General features: G+C 48.1%; 1 protein-coding gene across 1 annotated transcript; it reads right to left on the bottom strand.

The window, feature by feature from the left end:
- Positions 1–9,244: 9,244 nt before the first annotated feature.
- On the bottom strand, positions 9,245–14,400 carry TOMM20 (translocase of outer mitochondrial membrane 20 homolog (yeast)). The gene is made up of 4 exons (XM_005881342.2): positions 14,266–14,400; positions 12,895–12,976; positions 11,107–11,249; positions 9,245–9,733 (listed from the first exon to the last, which is right to left on the bottom strand). The coding sequence occupies exons 1-4, from the start codon at positions 14,383–14,385 to the stop codon at positions 9,689–9,691; spliced, it is 390 nt and encodes a 129-aa protein (XP_005881404.1). The 5' UTR covers positions 14,386–14,400; the 3' UTR covers positions 9,245–9,688.
- Between the last annotated feature and the right edge of the window lie 5,786 nt (positions 14,401–20,186).

The raw sequence follows: 20,186 nt of genomic DNA, 5'->3' as shown, positions 1-20,186 counted from the left end.
TTGGTGTGTTATTGTGTTATTGTACATGAGTGTGCATGTGTGTGTTGGTGTGTTATTGTGTGCATGTGTGTGAGTGTATATGAGTGTGCATGTGTGTGTTGGTGTGTTAGTGTGTGTGTGCATGTGTGAGTGTGTGTGTGTGTCCTTGTGTTGGTGTGTTAGTGTGTGAGTGTATATGAGTGTGCATGTGTGTGTGTGTTGGTGTGAGTGTGTGTGTGCATGTGTAAGTGTGTGTGAGTGTGCTTGTGTTGGTGTGTTAGTGTGTGAGTGTATATGAGTGTGCATGTGTGTGTTGGTGTGTTAGTGTGTGTGTGCATGTGTGAGTGTGTGTGTGTGTCCTTGTGTTGGTGTGTTAGTGTGTGTGAGTGTATATGAGTGTGCATGTGTGTGTTGGTGTGAGTGTGTGTGTGCACGTGTAAGTGTGTGTGAGTGTGCATGTGTTGGTGTGTGTGATCTGAGGGTAGAAAACATTTCCCAGGCGCAGCTGCGGAAGGGCTGGCGGCGAGGGCTCCGCCGTGCGGCTGCCCAAGGGGCTCGCTCCTCCGTGTCCCCAGGACACAGGTTTCCTCCTACACCCTCACCTTGGGCACCGCGCACCCGAGATAGGACCCCCGCGGCTCGGAGGGACCTGGGCCATCGCTGCCTCCTGGCCCTCGAAGCTGCTCCTCACACTGGGGACCCGCAGGGCATTCAAGTGACACGTGCTTTGTCGTGTTCAGTCACTCGAAATCCTCACACAGACACAAAACAAAAACGTGTTCCCAGACTCATTTCACAAATACCTGGGAGCTGGAGGGGCCTGGGATCTGAGCAACAGCAGGGCAGTTTCGGCAGTTTCGGCACTTCCGAGTACCCGCGGAGCCTGCGGGTCAGGCTGGTCCCAGTCTGTCCATCTCCGGCACTGGGCCCAGGACACCTTGGCGTTGACCGACCCCTCGCCCCCACCCCCACCCGAGGGATCCTGGCAGCAGCACCTGCACCCTAGGCCACACTCTCAGGGCCGGGTGGGGCCTCTGCTGACCTCCTGCCCCCACGGGGCCTAATGAAGCCGGGAGTCACCTGCTCCCCGGTCTCCTGGGGTAGCCGCCCGGCTCGGGGTGGCCAGGATGCTCCTGGGTTGAGGCAGCACCTGCCCGGCTGCCCCTGAGTCAGCGGAGGGTGGCTGCCCACCTGCACTCCGGCAGGTTGAGCCCCGGCCCCTGCCCAGGGTCAGGTGGCCCCAGGAGGGGGTGGCCCAAGGCGGGCGGAGAGCACATCTAGCGCCATCAAGGGGACCCGGAGGCCTTGGCGCCTGTGCTGCAGGGGCCTTTCTAAGTTTGGCAACGGCCGCCTCATAGTTCACACGGTTTCATAAGCCTCCAAGCCCGGCCGGCGTGGCTCAGGGGTTGAGCGTCAACCTGTGAACCAGGAGGTCACGGTTTGATGCCTGGTCAGGGCACATGCCCGGGGTTGTGGGCTTGATCCCCAGTGTGGATCAAGGAGGCAGCTGATCTATGATTCTCTCATCATTGATGCTTCTCTCTTTCTCCCTTCCTCTCTGAAATAAAAAAGAAAAAAAAAAGCTGGAGGGGATCTAAGAGAGGAAGCAGAGGGGCTTGTTTTCTGGAGGGTGCTCCCAGCGCCCTCCCCTGCTCATAGCCAACCTGTGTTAGCCACTGAGCCACGGCGGCTGATCCCCGGCTCTCCATGCCCTCTTCCTGCAGGGGACCTGGGAGCCCAGAGCCCCCCAACACAGAGAATGATCCAGATCTGAGAAACGGGATACCTGGGTGGGAGCAGAGAGCAGGCAGAGGGCTCTCCAGTCTCTGCCCTCCGCAGGGCGGGCCTGGGAGCAGACCAGCAGGAAGCGGCTACAAGAAATGGCTCTGCTCTGGCCAGTGTGGAGGGAGGTGGTGGAAATGACAGTTTGCAGAGGATCTGAAGGGGGAGCCGCTTCTCTCTCCAGCTCTAACAGCGCCACCCAGTGGCTCTGCAGGGTGGGCGCAGGGCAGAGGGCACCTGCTCACTGCCAGCACCAGCCTGTCGCCCCTCAGCCAGGTAGCCAAACACCCCTAGAGCCATCTGCAGGAGGCAGGGCAATAGCCCCCGTGGGCACGCACAACAAACCCCAATGGGCACCCCAGTTCAGCCCCCTCCGCCAGGCGCTGCCTTCTATTTATTTATTAATCCTCACCCTCAGATATTTTTCCATTGAATTTTAGAGAGCACAGAAGGGTGGGTGAGAGAGACAGAGAGAGAAACATTGATGAGAGAGACACACATCACTGGGGAGGAGCCTGCAACCCAGGTACGTGCCCTTGACCGGAATCGAACCGGAGACCCTTCAGTCCACAGGCCAATGTTCTATCCACTGATTCAAACCAGCTAGGGCTTTTTAAAGAATATATGTATTTTTTAATTGATTTCAGAGAGAAAGAGATAGAAACATCAATGAGCCCTAACCGGTTTGGCTCAGTGGATAGAGCGGCGGCCTGCGGACTGAAGGGTCCCAGGTTCGATTCCGGTCAAGGGCATATACCTTGGTTGCAGGCACATCCCCAGTAGGAGGTGTGCAGGAGGCAGCTGATTGATGTTTCTAACTCTCTATCCCTCTCCCTTCCTCTCTGTAGAAAATCAATAAATTATATATATATATAAAAACAAACATCAATGAGAGTCATTGATGGACTGCCTCCTTCACGCCCCCTACTGGGGATTGAGCCCACAACCTGGGTATGTGCCCTGACTGGGACTCGAACCATGAACTCCTGGTTCATAGGTTGGTGCTCAACCACTGAGCCACGCCGGCCGAGCTGTGCAGATGCCTTCTGACCAGCAGCCAGCAGCTCGGGCCGACTGCACTCGGTGCCTGGGGCTCCGCAAACTCTCCATCGAAGAGTGGCCCACCTCTGCAGCAATGCCCTCCCCTAAATGTGTGCTGCATGAGTAAGAGTGAGGAAGCCCAGGAAATGTGGGAGTCCAGGTGTATGTGCTGAGGGACAATGAAGGTGATGCCCGGTGACATGGGGAGGCCAGGACGGCGCAGTGCCTCGATTGGTCACCAGGTGGCGCTCGAGCATGCCAAGCAGATGCTTCCCAGAAAGGCCAGGGGCATGTTTGGGGCCCAGGGGTTTCAAGGAAGATTGTAGCAATGGACTCAAAGTCTGCGATCCTGCACAGATGAGCCGGCCTGTATTACCCAGGGTCCTCCCGGGAAACAGAACCAACACGCATAGAAAGAGAATTACTGTGAAGAATTGGCTTGCGCATTGCCGAGGCTGCAAGCCCAGAATCTGCGGTGTGGACCGGCAGGCTGGAGACCCAGGCGCGCTGATGGTGCAGGTGAGGTCCAGCCCTAGCTGGTTCGGGTCAGTGGAGAGAGTATCGGCCCGCACACTGAAGGGTCACAGGTTCCATTCCGGTCAGGGGCAGACTCAATCCCCGGCCCCAGATGCAACCAACGTGTCTCTCACATCCATGCCTGCGGCCCCCCTCTCCTCGCCACCTCTAAAAATCAGTATGAAAAAAAAAAAGATGAAGCCCAAAGGCCTTCTGCTGGAAATCCCCTCTTGCTTTAGGAGCCGGGTCTTCTGGTTCTAGGCAGGCCTTCAACTGCTTGGATGAGACCCACCCGCATTAGGGAGGGCAACTTGCTTTACTCAAAGTCCACCAATTAATGTCAATGCTAATCTCATCCAAAACACCCTCCATTGACACTAAAACTCATCATACACACACCGTGCTGTTGGTCCAGAGAGGCCATGATCTTGCTTGGAGTCTCCCCCCCCCCCCCCCCCGCCTCTTTAATGGAAACCAAAGGTCACATTGGTCAGTGTGTCCCCCCCACATGCATCCCTGAGAGGGCAATGCAGGGAACGCGACCCTTGAAAGTGGTTACAAGTTAACTTCCTGGAGTCACTATCCTAACTTGTGGGGCTTAAATACACTGTTTCTTTCCCTCTCTCTAAAAGTCAATGGAAAAATATCCATCCTCAGGTGAGAATTTTTTATTTAAAAAAGTAATTTAATTGGAGAGGAGTGAGTGGGAAGACTCTCAGCCAAACACAGCAAAGAAAGTCAGGGGCAGGAGAGCTAGCAGCAGCCTCGCTAACTGGAGTCACGTTCACATCCCGGGGTCAAGGGGACCGCTGGCTTGTTTGGAGGAAGTCTCTCCCGAGTTCCTGCAATTGTCCCGGCCTCCCCGCCGCGGGGCGGACGGGCTCAGTGGTCCCGTGCAGGAGCCCGTGCTCGGGGAGGCAGGCACTGGCGGTAGCTGCTAACTTGCTCTCTTTCATAATTACTCATTATTCTTCCCTGCTGTTTTTAAACTATTCTCAGGGGGGGAACCTTTGATCTGTGTTTATGCAGTCAGTCTGCATAATAAAAGGCCTGTGTGTAAAGCTAAATCAGTCCATTTGTAGTAAACTCACAAAACTCCTGGAGGCAGAAAACATATCTAGTCATGATGAGCTCTTAGCCCTTTCCATTTAGTTTTGGAGGGTCGTTCCAGCAGGGCTTTGACAGGTTTAAGGGTCTCCCCCCTTTCAAGTTCAAAAGCAGGTACTCTGTGCTCCTAGAAACAGGACCACGCCGGGCCTGGCCAGCATCAGCCTCTCAGGGGACAGCTGAGCCGGAGGAGAGAGCTCCGTCCCCAGGAGCAGCTGGCATTCCAGGTCCACCCTCCATCGCTCAGAAGCCACCACGTGAAGGCAGCCCGGGACCTGGGGGTAAAGTGAGTCACCGGCCTGCAGGCCCAGGCACCTGGCTGGCTGAGGGGTGAGAATTAACAGCAAACAAAGTCAAAAGGTAAGTTGGTGATGATGTGAAGGGAACCCTCATGCACTTTTAAAATTGATTTGAGAGAGGGAGGGAGAGATCAATGATGAGAGACAATCATTGATCAGCTGCCTCCTGCATGCCCCACACGGGGGAATGAGCCCACAGCCTGGGCATGTGCCCTGACAGAGAATTGAACCATGACTTCCTGGTTCATAGGTCAATGCTTAACCACTGAGCCACACCGGCCACGCAACCCTCATGGACTTTCAGTGGGGACGTAAATTTGTCAGCCAGTATGGAAAACAGTATGGAGGTTCCTCAAAAACTTAAAAACAGAACTACTGTGACCCAGCGATTCCACTCGGGGTGTCTGTCTAAAGGAAACGAAATCACTACCTCGGGTATCTGCCCTGTGTTCACTGCAGCATTTACGGGAGCCAAGCTGTGGGGCCAGCCTGTGCCTATTCGTGGGTGAGTCACACATAAAATGATACACAGTCGATGGAATATTCATCCTTAAAAAAGGAAACTCGGCCACATCTGACATGAACGAACCTGTGGGACATGCTAAGTGAATAAGCCAGACACAGAAAGGCAAATACTGCATCTCACACACTGAATCTGAAAAAATCAAACCTGAGAAACCGAGTAGAATGGTGTTAGCAGATGAGCAGGGCTGGGGTGGGGCGATGAAGGACAGGAGATGCTGGTCAGAGGGGACTGCAGTTAAGGACTGTACACTTGAAATCTGTATAGTAATCTTTATTCTCCCCACAAACACAAAGAAGGTACTGTGAGGTGACATGTTAATCAGACTGAAGGTGGTAATCATTTCATGTATATGTACATCAAAACATCACATTGTACATCTTAAATACAGACAAGGTTTATTTGTAAATCGTACCTCAGTAGAGCCGGGGTGGGGGAGCCTGAGCCTTCCATCTGCCATGCGACATGGCGGCTGTAACTGCACGAGGAGTCAGTTACACACCCCGGAGCTGCCCGCCCCCCAGCTCCAGCCTCTCTTTCCCAGGTGGGTCTCTGTACCTGCTGCTGGAGTCCTGCCTACAGGACCGCCATGGAGGCTTCTGAAACCACTGCGTGCCCTACGGGAGGGATCCGAAACAGCTGGTGACAGGAGAGCCAGCCTCTGCCAGGACCAGAGCTGCCCTCCTCCCAGGGAAGGACGTGAACAACTGCAGGTGCTGTGTGAACCCTCCCGAGGTCACGTGATCGTGCCCACTGCCCTGGGGACGATGCCTGTGTGCTGCTGAGGAAACGGAGGCAGGTGCTGGCTGCAGACCCTCAAAGACGCCTCCTCGACCCAGGAGCAGACAAGGCCGCTGGGTTCCGTCTGTCCAGTGCTGTGTGCAAAGGCAGGGCTCCCCCACCCCGAGCTCAGCCCAGCTCCAGGGGGTCGCGGTCCCCTGCACATGCAGCCCACACACCACGGACTTTCCCCCACTGTCCTCCCTCCAGCCCCGAGCCCCAGCTCCTTTGTCAGTATTACATCAAAACATGTGACACCTCTCAGTATCAGTGGACACTGAACAGGATTCAGTGCCCCCACGAGGCCTCCTGGGCTGTTTCTAGAACACATTGCAGCCTTTAAAAGGTGAAGAAAAAAATATTGTATATATTATAGTGATCTAGAAACCTTGTACCTAAAAAGGGGGGGAAAACATTTGATTCACCCCAAAACACAAAAGTGGAGTCAGATTTGAAAACTCACAGCTACAATGCTCCGGAGTGGAATTTCTGCTCAGGTGGCGTCCTGCCTAGGAGACGACCATTTCTGGAGAAACCCTCGCTCCTGGCGTACACTGAAGTGGACTGGCGATCCTGGACATGAAGTCTGAGGACGACAGTCTTTATGCTTCAGGTCTGGGTGAGTACCGGTGGCTTCTGTTAGCTGACCTTCTCATCCCATTGAACCCCATTGTTACAGAGCTAAAGCGCACGTCTGTGACCTGACACAGCCATCATTCTCTAATAAAGGTCACCTGTCACGTGCTCCATGTCACCACGGAGCATCCATGTCCCATTCGTATCATGGCCCACACCAGCAGCATCTCCAAGGCCTGGGATACTGTTAGCAGCGCGGATGAGCCTGGTGCCCAGCCAGCTGCTCGACAAGCCTCCAGGGGGCTCTGGCTCACGCTGAGGGTGGGAAGCCATCACTACCAACATCCTCACCTGCCCAGCTGCCAACACCCTCAGATGCTGGAACCCACAAACACTCGGGTACCACGACTTTGTCACCAATTCAGAATCCACTTCTGCAAATAAGCACCGAGCCAACGTTTTCTCCAAGCCCTTTAATCGTCACGTACACAGGTGAGCCACAAGCAATCAGAACACTGCATTTATGTTACAAGAAAGGAAATGTCATGATGTCTGCAGGGTAACCAAGGATCTCAGAATTGAACACTGCATTTATGTTACAAGAAAGGAAATGTCATGTCTGCAGGGTAACCAAGGATCTCAGAATCTCTTCGCAGTAACATTTCATTCACACACTCTGGTCCACAGTTGCCTCAACGGGGCCAGGGCAGGCAGACTGCCTGCTGTGTGCACTGCACTAGGCGCACTCAGGGCTAAGTGTGAACGGAGTCCTAGTTATGTCACTACAACCGCACTGCCACCACCCACCAGGGAGGCCTGTTTTAAATGCTCTTTCCCTTTAAGTACAAACCGTGGAACCAAACAATAGATCTCTGCCCAAAGCAGCAGGCCCACGGGCACTCATTCCCATTGCCAACGGTTCCCCCCAGCGCCCACGCGTGCACACGGACACGCAGCGGCCATCCCTGTTCCAAGCCTGGGCTGAGCACCACTCGGCCAGCGTCAACGTGGCTGCCAGGTTCCAGGAAACTTTGGCAATGATGTGTCCAGGGAAATATATGTGTGTGTGTATATATATTCTATATGCATAAAAGCCTAAGTGACCCTTATGACCGGTCACTATGATGCACACTGACCACCAGGGGGCAGACACTCAACACAGAAGCTGCCCCCTGGTGGTCAGTGCACTCCCTCAGGCAACCTCCTGCGGTCACTGGCCAGGCTGAGGAACCCCACCTGTGCACGAATTCATGCACCGGGCCTCTAGTGTGTATGTATGTATATATACACACACATTTACCCTCATACCCTTCCATGTCTAAGCTACCCTTAGCCCTCCAGCCAGTCCTGTTTTTGTGGGTCGGTCCCTGCTCTTTCCTCACCTGTGCTCCCTCTGACCCTGTGCTCAGTCCTCTCTTCCCTCGGGCGGCCCCTGTTCTGAACACGCTTGTCTGGGAGGGAGCAGGAGGGAAGACTGTTTCCAATCACTGACCAACCACCACTCCCTGCTTTGGATCAGGGGTCCTATTAGTAAAACTGACTCACCAGCATGTTTGTACTGGTCACCCCTCCCCCACAAAAAGCATGCTGGGTGTAATTTAAAAAACAACAACACACCACTGTTTACAGGTTCAGGATCACAGACCTGGAAGGTACCTGGAAGTCATTAGAGGTGAGTCACCTAGTTCTAAATTCATAGATGAGAACATGGAAGTTCAGAGATGCAAATGTGACTTGCCCAAGGCTGTGCAGCTCTCCAGACAGAAATTAGAACCATATTCAGAGTCTTTCCACTACCACAAAACCCAAGTTCACGGTAAAGAAAGGTTTGTAAGTAAAACAAGATAAAAAGCCTAGTGCACATAGAACAGGTCTGGGATCTGCCCCCAGAGGTCCAGGCAGAAGGAAGGCAGCCTGCAACCTGAGAAACACACTCCGTTCCACACGCCAGGCCCTGGCTCAGGCCTGACACTGGATCTGTGACCGCAGACAATGTCACTGTTTCAAAAACAAGAGGTCCAGTACCTCCAGGCTTTGCAAGTCTCCAGCCACAGGCTCCACCTTATTCTCGTCATAAGATAAATGAATCAGATTAAAGGATCAAGGAGGTACATTAAGATAAAAGCAAAGAAACATTTTTACAAGCATATCATCTCAGTACCTTAAAGGTTAAATTTCAGATTAATTTACAAGAGTAGTGACAAAAGCACATGATTTCAGTGAAAATCAACACGTTATACCTTTAAAAAAAAATCTTCAGAAATACGAAGTCAGGCAAGCATGCAAAATTCAAAGAATAAAAAAGTGCAAGGCTTGACTGCTCCTCAGGAGAAGGCTGAATCTCATGATGCTGAACAACGAAATGAATTAGAAGCTGAGAGGGACCCTTCTCTGAATGGGCGTACCAGTCCCCTCACTTCACATGAGGAGAGCAGAAGGCCCAGCAGCAGGTCAGTTGCACACAGATCTAGTGCCCAATGCTACCTGCAACCATGTGTACCTGCAGGACCAGCAGGGAAACATCCAGAGCACATTAGCCACTGCCTTAAACCACACACTTCAAGACTGATACACACGGTGGGGGAAGCTGATACAGCACAGCAGCGCATCTCACATAGTTAAGAGATTAAATGCAAAGAAATCATCTCAAAGACTTTAATACCCAGCTTTGATAGACACAATCCCATTTCCAGCCAATGTTCTAGCTTAAAAAACGTGCATTCTTCAGCCTTCCCCTGCTTTTTTTTTGCCTTTCAAAACTGAGCACTAGATATTTTGGATGTACATTAATATGATGTTATGTGCCCATTTTAATTACATGTTTTAGGAATAAACAAAATCCATGATATTTCGGTAACTCATAGTGTATTTATAAAATGAAAAGCTCTCTATCAAAATACACTCTTCACTGGGAAAAATAAATAAAAGACAGATGGATCTACACAAAGTAAAAATCCACTCTGGTAGAGTTCAGTGTAGGACAGTCCATAGCAACCATATTTGCCCTTATTCCCCCAGAGCTGCTCATCCTCCAAGTCAAGATTTTAAAAATATTTTTAATTGAGATCATGTTGACATTTGTTTCTCATTCCACATCATCCTCAGCCAAGCTCTGAGCACTTACAATTCTCTGAAAAAAGAAAAACAAAATTTTAACTCTTACAATGTATAAGCATTTAATCAGATTTCTAAGTTCAGCAAAAATGCCCTTTGACTTCAAAGAAACAAACCTTGCTAAAGTTTACCCATTCTGAGATTTACTTCAACATTCAACGCTTTATTAGCATCTAATAATGATGACAACTGTCAGTCTCATGACAAAATTCAAGTGACTAAAGAAGGCACTCCATCGCATTGTGCTACATGTCGGCCAATTACATAACTGAAACCAAAATGCATTCGAGATCTCTTCTTACTCCTACGTACACTAAAAATACTGATTAGTGCTAAGAATACCGACCATCCCATGCTCTAAACCTTTCCCTTTTGGGCCTGGAAATGTTCAAAATCACTGCATGAAGAAACACAGTGCTCTCAAATTAGCATTTTGAAAGCATTTCCAGACGACATGAGACAAATAACTGAGTAAAAAGTCATCTTTATCGAGAGGAATCCAGGCTTCATCCTGAACTCACCCATTTTCAAGGCATCACCCTCGGGTCAGTTTCCCCAAAGCCCTACACTGCGCTGCTTTCCAAGCGCCAATGACGTAACGTAGGTGATTCTGATACAGCCTGGGAACCACATCCGTCTAAACAAAAGGCATTAAGACCAAGTCCTGGGTTTCTCCCCCTCGCCCTTACCTCTTTGGGAACCTGTCTTTCCTTAGTCCCTTTCCAATCTAGTGGAGTCAAGATCAGTTTGAAGATTACATTTTACTAACTTTTAATCACACCAAATGTGGACATTAACACGTGTAATGGCCATGCCATTCCAAAGAGCAGATGCACTGGGAAGGGCTCAAGTGAGCAGAATGCAGTTTCATTACCGGAGCTATGGGTCACCGTGAACACACATGGTATTTTGCCCTATTCGAGAGTCGAATAACTCCAACCCCAAAGCCCACCTGGCAGGAGCCAGGCCAGAGGGGTGCAGGGTCTCCATGACCTACTTCCAGGCTCTGCCATCTTGGCTCCTGTTCTCTGCCAGCCACTGCCCGAAGGCAGGGTCTCACAGAAGAGGAGGCAGAGAACTAGTTTTACAAAGTAGCTGAGAGTGGCCTGAATTCTGGGATTTGAATACGAGGCCTGAGACTTAACTCTAAGAGACACACTTCCTGACCCACATCTAGGGCACCATCACTAGATCGTATGCCCAGCCAGTCATCTGGATGCTTTTCCATTAGGGAGGGGAATTTCAAGCCCTGTTATCTGAAGTACTATTTTCATTATATGGATGAGTTTCATGATTGCAACACTTCCCTAGGCTCCTTTTTAAATGCTCATGTCCCTACATATTTAATTCTCAAATTCTACTTTCTTTCACAACATTTCAAGTCCTTACCTGACTGATTGTTGGCAGCTTAGTCAGAAGCATCTGGAACACTGGTGGCGGGAGAGTTTGCTGTAACACCTGCAGTAACTGCTGGGGCTGGCCGCACACCGCGATCGCGTTGGTCAGGTGGTCCACTCCCTTCTCATACTCCCCTGGAAGAGGGACAGAAAAGTAACGCATAACCCGAAAAGCCTCTGCCTTCCTCCGGAATTCAACGCTAAAGTCCTCGCCGCACCAACCACTGAGCCACACTGGCCTGGCAAAAAGATTACTTATCTTTATATCAAGTAAACTTAAAACTCACTCAAAATATATTATGGGCAATGATAATGCACAAGAAACATTCATTTCTAGAGCCAATAACACAAACCTCACGTTATTAAATGTCTAAAAGCTTGTCTTGAAATATAGCCACGCACAGCCTGATAATGGGGACGAGTTCTGAGAAACACATGGTTACGCAAGTCCCTCTCTGTGCGAACATCGGATTGCACTCACACACCTAGACTTAAAACTCACTCAAAATATATTATGGGCAATGATAATGCACAAGAAACATTCATTTCTAGAGCCAGTCTCCAATAACACAATCCTCACGTTATTAAATGTCTAAAAGCTTGTCTTGAAATATAGCCACGCACGGCCTGATGATGGGGATGAGTTCTGAGAAACACACGGTTACGCAAGTCCCTCTCTGTGCAAACATCGGATTGCACTCACACACCTAGATGGTGCAGCCCCTGCAACACCTCCTGTTCCACAGCCTGCACAGCAGGCTCCTGTACTGATACTGACACTGTAGGCAACAGTGGTATTGGTGTCTCTAAACACAGAAAGGCACTGGAATCTCATAAACGGGCAGCACAGTAGGGTTTGTAGGGGAGAACAACCAACAAGCTTACTGACACGCATACCTCCTGTTCACCTGAGAAGCCCCGGAGACGGAGAACCTCACCAATGGGGCCAAAGCCACCAGCTTACATACTATACACCCTCTTCGGCAGAAGACCACGGCGATGGAGATGGGGGAGACAGGCAAGGGAGGTGAGCAGGAAAAGCACAGTGAACGAGGGTAAGATGGTTACAGACGGAAACCACTGTCTTCTGCATTGATCAAGAGTTTCTAGAGATAAGGTCACCCCTCTTCCCAGTACCAGCAGCGAGACACCCTAACAAATGTAAAAGCTTCTACAAAGGGCATCTTCTACTCAGTTTCCTAGTCTTTTAAAGAAAAATAAACATCAACCCCCCAAAGGTGTCACTTGTGCTAAAAACCCATGATACTAAACTTAGATTTAACACCTGATCTAATTGTAGTCCCACTGTCTCCGAGAAACAACCTTAATGAACCAGCCTGGAATTTTCCTGTCGAGTCATAGGCCCTTCTCCATCTCTCACAAAGGTGTCACTTGTGCTAAAAGCCCATGATACTAAATCTAGATTTAACACCTGATCTAATTGCAGTCCCAATGTCTCTGAGAAACATAATCTTAATGAACCAGCCTGGAATTTTCCTGTCAAGAGTCATAGGCCCTTCTCCATCCCTCATAGAAAGAAAAGGCAATCTACATGATACCCTCTCCCCCCAAAAGAAAAGATGTCCCCAATAGAATCCCTTCTTTTCTTTCACCAATAGCTTCCTGCTTCCCACAAAAATCTTCCATTTTGATCCACCCCGTGGAGAGAGTGCCCTCCTTGTAGGTGCCAGAGGGGATGCTGCCCCATTCACAAATCGCTCAGTAAAGCCATGGAGATCTTCACATTTACTTGGTTGAACTTGTGTTTTGCGACTCTTACCTTGAGCGAGTAACTCTTCCCCCAGCTGGATTTCTTCAAGGAAGAACTTCTGAACAGCCTCGGCATCTTTAAGGTCAGGTAACTGTTTGGAAGGAGAATATTTACTAACTGATAACAAAATTACGCCCCGGGACATGACCTATACACAGAAAGTCATGCAACCAAAAATAAAACCAAAAATGGAAATTTACTCAATAGCACTCGAAAAGATTAGTTTAGTATCTACATTGACACGAATGTAAAAAAAAACACACAAAAATCAACTTATTGACCAAATTGGTTTTTGAACAATTCTTAGAAAGCTGAGTCAAACCTGAAGTAAAAAAGGAATGCAAATATCACTACCATAAAATATGCACATTATAATTTTTTATCACCATTATAGATTTTTATGTAATTGTTATCAATATACCTGAATATCACTACCATAAAATATGCACATTATAATTTTTTTATCACCACTATAGATTTTTATGTAATTGTAATCAATATACCTGAAGAGCCCTTCTCCATCTCTCATAGAAAGAAAAGGCAATCTACATGATACCCTCTCCCCGCAAAAAAAAAGATGTCCCCAATATAATCCCTTCTTTTCTTTCACCAATAGCTCCCTGCTTCCCACAAAAATCTTCCATTTTGATCAACCCTGTGGAGGGAGTGAGTGCCTTCCTTGTAGGTGCCAGAGGGGATGCTGCCCCATTCACAAATCGCTCAATAAAGCCACGGAGATCTTCACATTTATCGGTTGAACCTTGTGTTTTACGACTCTTACCTTGAGCGAGTAACTCTTCCCCCAGCTGGATTTCTTCAAGGAAGAATTTCTGAACAGCCTCGGCATCTTTCAGGTCAGGTAACTGTTTGGAAGGAGAATATTTACTAACTGATAACAAAATTACGCCCCGGGACATGACCTATACACAGAAAGTCATGCAACCAAAAATAAAACCAAAAATGGAAATTTACTCAATAGCACTCGCAAAGATTAGTTTAGTATCTACAGTGACATGAATGTAAAAACACACACACAAAAACAACTTATTGACCAAATTGGTTTTTGAACAATTCTTAGAAAGCTGAGTCAAACCTGAAGTAAAAAAGGAATGCAAATATCACTACCATAAAATATGCACATTATAATTTTTTATCACCATTATAGATTTTTATGTAATTGTTATCAATATACCTGGAGTTTTAAATAATTATTTCTATAAAGTATAGAATATAGGGGTGGGCAATTTACAGTTGTTCGTAAGAAAATACAATAATTACTTACTAAACGATGAGAACAGAATGTGTTTTGTGTGCTCACAACTGTAAACCTACTTTTGCCCACCCCTGTGTAATCTAAGAACCAGGCAATCGACGTCTTACCTTGGACAGTCCAGCTCTCTCCTTGGCAAGCTTTTGTTTCTTCCTTCCTACAAGAAAGGAAACATTTTCATTAATGAAATGAGAACCCAAAGAAGCGTAAATGCGGTGGCGGTCACTCATCCTGTTCCCAAAACATTGCAGCTTCTGGGGCTCCTGTGACTGTCAGGGTCCTGGGAACTGTTCTGGTCCAGGCGCTGTGGACAGCGTGACGCTTCTGGGCAGGAGCTTCCTGCCCCCTGGGCACCAGGACCAGCCCCTGCCGAGATGGAGATGGCCCATCCGCGGTCTCCCGAGTCATTACAAGCAGAGCCAGCCCTCCCTCTCACCCACAAACGACATGGAACAGGAGCAGGAGCGAGGCCACCACTGCCAGGGGCTTTCGTTACTGAAGAGCCACAGATTCTGTTTCCTGGATGGTAAACACTGACTGGCAGTCTCAAGTGGGGAGGGGAGAGAACCAGCATTTGAGAATTTAAAATTTAAAAAATAAGCCTTAATCGTCACTGAGTCAACCCTTAAAACCAAACAGGACACTCATCGCATTTAAGTCGCCAATTAACGATCCACCCGTGTGACGGTGTTGGTGTAGGAGGAGCCCAGGCTGGTCTGTGTGTCCGCTCCTCCCCTACAGCAGGGCCACAGGCAGGGCAGTCACCTGGGCCTCACTCTTCCAGGTAAAACAGACCTAAGAACAGCACTTGGTTAGAGCTGCGATGAAGTGAGCACTTGTTAGCGGTGCCTCGTGTAAAACATGCCATAGAGCACTTGTGACTGATACAGCCAAGGAGCTGTGCTCACTAAGACACCTGAAGTCACTACGACCCCCAGGGACCCGGACTGACCGGGAGACAGAGCTAAGAAAGCCAAGGCTCCGACACTTAGTCCTGGGGTGGCCTCTGGCAAGCAAGCCCCTGAACGCTCCAAAGACAAGGCACCCCCAATGTGACCACTGCGAGAAACAAAGCCACGATTAAACCAGCACACGCCCCCCACAAACCCAGGTCCCACGCATGGCTGACTGTCCAACAGGTTACTATGGCCAGGGCGCCTTCTTTTCTTCTCTAACCCTCCAAACCAGCTTAACCACTCAGTATCTCTTGCCAGCCCTAGCCCTCTACAACAAAGGCTACCACACTAAGGCCTGTACAATTCTGGCCGTTTCAACAGGAACATATAAGTCAAAGTGGACCTTGCACATTAATCTGAAGAATGCCCTGTTTTTCTAACAAACTACCTTTCCTGGGTATTCATCACTGGGCAACTAAGTGTGGGGAAAGAACACGCGACATAGTCCACCCTCACTGTGCTCAGGGTTTTGCTTGGCCCTCTTTAGGCAGAAAATGAGGAATTCCTAAATATCACGGCAAGACTAGAGGAGACGTGGAAGACTTAGGATAGAACTGACACGAAGACACGGATGCTTGGGGGCGAAGGTGAGCACTCTGTAAGTTTTCGGCGCTGCGTGCCATGACGCTGCCTAAACAGCATTTCTTAGCTTATTTAACCCTCACAGTAGCACTAAGACATGTCGATTGTCATCCCCATTTTACAGAGAAAAGCGACCAAGGTCACCACTAGGAAGTGGTGGATGGGGGCTCACAGAAGGCAGCTGAGTCCAGAGCATGTGGCTCCATCCCTCTCCTGCCTCTAAACCAGTGGTTCTCAACCTTCTGGCCCTTTAAATACAGTTCCTCGTGCTGTGACCCAACCATACAATTATTTTCGTTGCTACTTCATGACTGTCATGTTGCTACTGTTATGAATCGTCATGTAAATATCTGATATGCAGGATGGTCTTAGGCGACCCCTGTGAAAGGGTCGTTCGACCGCCAAAGGGGTCTCGACCCACAGGTTGAGAACCGCTGCTCTAAACGCCGAAGTGAAGTCGTTCCCATCAAAACAGAAGGCACCTCAGAAATGAACATGGCAAGTGTGTGGAGTAAACAGAGAAATACAATTTGCTAAGCCAGAATTTGTGTAAAATGACAAAAATGGTAACAAAACCCAGTAGAAGCTGAAACTTAGGTCCATTACTATCCAATTTTATAGTTGTTCTTATGGGGTGGAGAGTGTGTTGTTGCTGAATGTTGAATACAGTTAGCAACTTTAAAGATTGCTTAGTTACTTTGAATTTTAGCAAGAAGATAAAAGTTCTGGCCCTGGCGGGGCAGCTCAGCTGGTTAGGAGTCATCCCAATACTCCTAAGGTTGGGGTTCAATATCCAGTCAGGGCACAGGCACGGGTGGAGCAACAAATCAATGTTTCCCTCGCTCCCCCTTCCTTTCTCTAACATCAATCTTTTTTTAAAAAAGGATTAAACCTCTGGATTTAGTTTCATAAGACAATTTGTTACATTAACTTATTTCCAGATAGAGTTCCATATAGTAACTATGATAAAGGGACATGACACATGGTAACAGACTGGCAAACAGATCAGCAAAATCAGACTCTGACTCAGTATTTGCTAGAAGTCAGTCCCAAGGGCTACTGTGTGAACTTAACAAGTTAAAACAAACTTTTCTACTTGAAAAGATGCTCCAACCGAGCCACCTGGCCAGGGCACAATTAAGTACTTTTAATCAGAGCACAAAACTACTGATAATTAAACCTTAAAAAAAAACACCCACACTTTCTTAATGTTTTTATTGATTTTAGACAGAGAGGCAGGGAGACGGAGAGACAGAAACATTGATGAGAGAAGCATCCATGGGCTGCCTCCCGCACGCCCCCCACTAGGGGTCAAGCCTGCAGCCCTGTGGGCCCTAACCTGGAATCAACCAGCAACCTGGACGCTCAACCAACTGAGCCGAACAGCCCAGGGCGTGAAGTAAAGTTTTCATTGCTAAAGGAAATATAAAGTAAATTATATTCATAAACAATCTTCAGCATTCATCAATTACTATGTGCCAGAGACCGCACTAAACTCTACCTTTATTATATCATTTTACAAAAGTGAAACTAAAATCTTAAGTCGGTTGCCCAAGCTAATGATCCAAGCCTGGCCACTTAAATGGAAAAGGAATTTTGAAAAACAAACAAACAAAAAAAACACACAAAAGATTTCTTCATCTGTCTAAAATGATAGAGAGGACAAAATGGGACATATGTAATACTTCCAACAATTCAGATTTATTAAAATGATAGTAGTTACAATGTCCTCCACCAAAAATGAGTTTTCTCAAGGTTTTTGACAACAGGATTGTGGTTCCCAAAGGAAGAAAGGGCTACTCCATGCTTCCCGCAGCTGTGCTCTGCAGGGACTCCTGAGGCTGCAGGACAGTGATCTCAGCGCCAATAGCTACGCTCAGGGCCAGCACTAATGGCGCTTCCCTGAGTCAGGAATGGGGGGGACATTTCAAACATCTTTCTCCATCTTCTGAAAACCAACCAGAGGCAGGTGACATTACCTGACTTTACAAACTAAGAAAATGAAGATTCAGAAATCTCAAGATTACCCCACTAACCCGTGACTAACCTGGCCAGGAAACTGTATCGAATCCAAAATAACATTCTGTCAATCTAAGAAACATTCAAAGTGTAGAGAACTGTCGTGAGTTTACTTGAGCCTGACAACTGCCAGGAAGCACAATCTCAAGGGATTGAGAAAATGCTCCAGAAAATAGCAGCTTTGCATCTTATTTTCTACATTTCAATCAAAAGAGAAGACATAAGTGGGTTACATGAAATCCACTGGTGATAGATGAGGGAGGCGAGTGAAAGCAAAGAGGGAAACCTCTGGGATTGGATAAAAAATAAAATGAATGACACCTGTACTTCTTTTATTTAGGTGAATACAGGTTAGTTAACAGTCAACAATTAACGAAATAAACAAGGGGATTTGTGGTCTCCGCAGAGCAGTGCCTGTGCTTTGAGGGGCGAGAAAATGGGGAGATGACTTTGTTCTTGCAAAGGCCTGTTTGTCAGGTATGTTATCCTGGATGCAAAGAGATGACAGGCTATGGTGGAGACTGACCTTTGTCGGGGGGAAATATCGCCATGAATGGCTTTTTAAAAAAAATATATTTTTATTGATTTCAGAGAGGAAGGGAGAAAGAGAGAGAGAAACATCGATGATATATATGTATATATATTTTAGATTATCCTTATATTCTTACATTGAACAGGAACTTTTTTAAGACCACAGGTAAATTTCTACATAAGTTTATGAGAAACAAGTTTGATTTTTGCAAGTTTTATGCCTACTTAATTATTGGCTTATGTGTAAAAGCAACAGAAGAATATCTTAAAATATGCAAGATTCCAGAACATATAATAGCTACGAATATTTTTTGCAAAAGTTGCAGAGATAGCTTCCTGATCACTGAAAGGTGAGACAATATAAAAACTCAAGAATAGGAAATTTCTGGGGAAAAAAGACTAGTGCTAAGCATTGAAAATCAAGACAAAGTAATACATGAATGAAGTGTAATGAAAACTGAAGTGAATTAAGAATTGATGCTGACAGCTAGATATTTTTTTTTTTTTACTAATGGAGCAATGTTTTCAATAAAATAATCTTGAAAAGGAGGGTTTTAAATTTTTAAAGGAAGAGTCTATAACTCGTGTTCACAATGTGGAAAGAATATTGGAGAAAACAAAAACATTACAAGTTGTTGCTTTATTTTTATTTTCTTATATATTTTATTGATTTTTTTCAGAGAGGAAGGGAGAGGTATAAAGAGTTAGAAACATCGATGAGAGAGAACCATGGATTGGCTGCCTCCTGCACCCCCCTACTGGGGACTGAGCCTGCAACCCGGGCATGTGCCCTTGACCGGAATGGAACCTTGGACCCTTCAGTCCGCAGGCCAACGCTCTATCCCTAGGGCCGTGAACAGCTTTTTGTTAAAAAGCTTTCATTTCCGACCGTCCTTTGTGGTTGGTTTAGGTCTGAGTTTGTAAGGCCACCACGCGGGCCTCCCTTGAGCTGGTCAGGTTCACCATGTGGCCGCTTTTCGTCCACCATTCTTTCCATTAGGCGACCGAACCTTAAATTAAACAAATAACCTCCGAATCTCTGCCCTCCTTTAAAAATGCTGGAGTGGGAATCCGATGCCCTGGTTTAGGGGGGGTGACATCAGCGCAGCCCCCCTCCCCCCGCCCCCCCTGCCGCTGGCACCGGCCCCACGTGGCCACTGAGCACGTGAGATGCCTTAGCAGAGGCTTAGAGGAACTGCCCGAAACAGGACAATCGCTGCTTTGTACTTTCCGGGCTGCAATCACGTCAACATCCATTCTCACTTCAGCAAACGGCCTGAGCAACCTCGATAAGTTTCAAAAATATCCCTATTCCCAACCAATCTGCTGCTCGTCTATTGTTGCAGAGGAGCGCGCCTCCGAAATGCAAAGACCGCAGCGGCCTGGGCGGCACCATTTCCCTCCCCTCCTCCTCCTCCAAGATGTCGCAGGTCTGAAATAAGGCTGAGCCACCGGGAGGCGCAGCCCTTTGGACTCCCCTGCGGTTCCTGTCGCATTCACTCATATCCTGGAGGCACCGAGCGCAGCCACCAAGAGGGTTTAAGAATGCAACGACCCCGCCGCGCTAGGTGCGCGGACCTAGGTTCCTGCTGCAGAAATTCGTAAAATGTGAAAAATATGCAAACCCGCTCGGGTGATGAGTTCCCGTGAACCAGGAGGTCGCGGTTGGATTCCCGGTCGGGGCACAGGCCCGGGTGGCGGGCCCGATCGCCAGCGCGGGGCGTGCAGGAGGCAGCCGATGCACGGTTCTCTCTCATCACTGATGTTCTTTCTCTTTACCCGCCTCCCTTCCTCTCTGAGATCCGTACAAGCGTATTTTTAAAAAGAGAAACGCAAGCAACACGCACCCCCTAAACTATAACACAAATAAGAGTGCATGCATACGATAAAAACGGGGGGAAACAAAATGGGAAAATCGCTCCCGTTCCTCCAAAACGGAGGGG

Source organism: Myotis brandtii, unplaced genomic scaffold (assembly GCF_000412655.1).
Source record: "Myotis brandtii unplaced genomic scaffold, ASM41265v1 scaffold679, whole genome shotgun sequence".
Classification (NCBI taxonomy): Eukaryota; Metazoa; Chordata; class Mammalia; order Chiroptera; family Vespertilionidae; genus Myotis; species Myotis brandtii.
The sequence above is the reverse complement of the archived record's forward strand: the minus strand, read 5'-3'. Positions and strand labels throughout refer to the sequence as shown.

Bases quoted from the DNA above. Each gene is read 5' to 3' on its own strand.
- TOMM20 (XM_005881342.2), bottom strand. From the start codon at position 14,385: ATGAGTGACCGCCACCGCATTTACGCTTCTTTGGGTTCTCATTTCATT. The intron at 12,977-14,265 runs GTAAGACGTCGA...CCTTCCAAACAG, and splicing joins AGAGAGCTGGACTGTCCAAG to TTACCTGACCTTAAAGATGC. The intron at 9,734-11,106 runs GTAAGGACTTGA...TTCTTTTTTCAG, and splicing joins AGCTGCCAACAATCAGTCAG to AGAATTGTAAGTGCTCAGAG.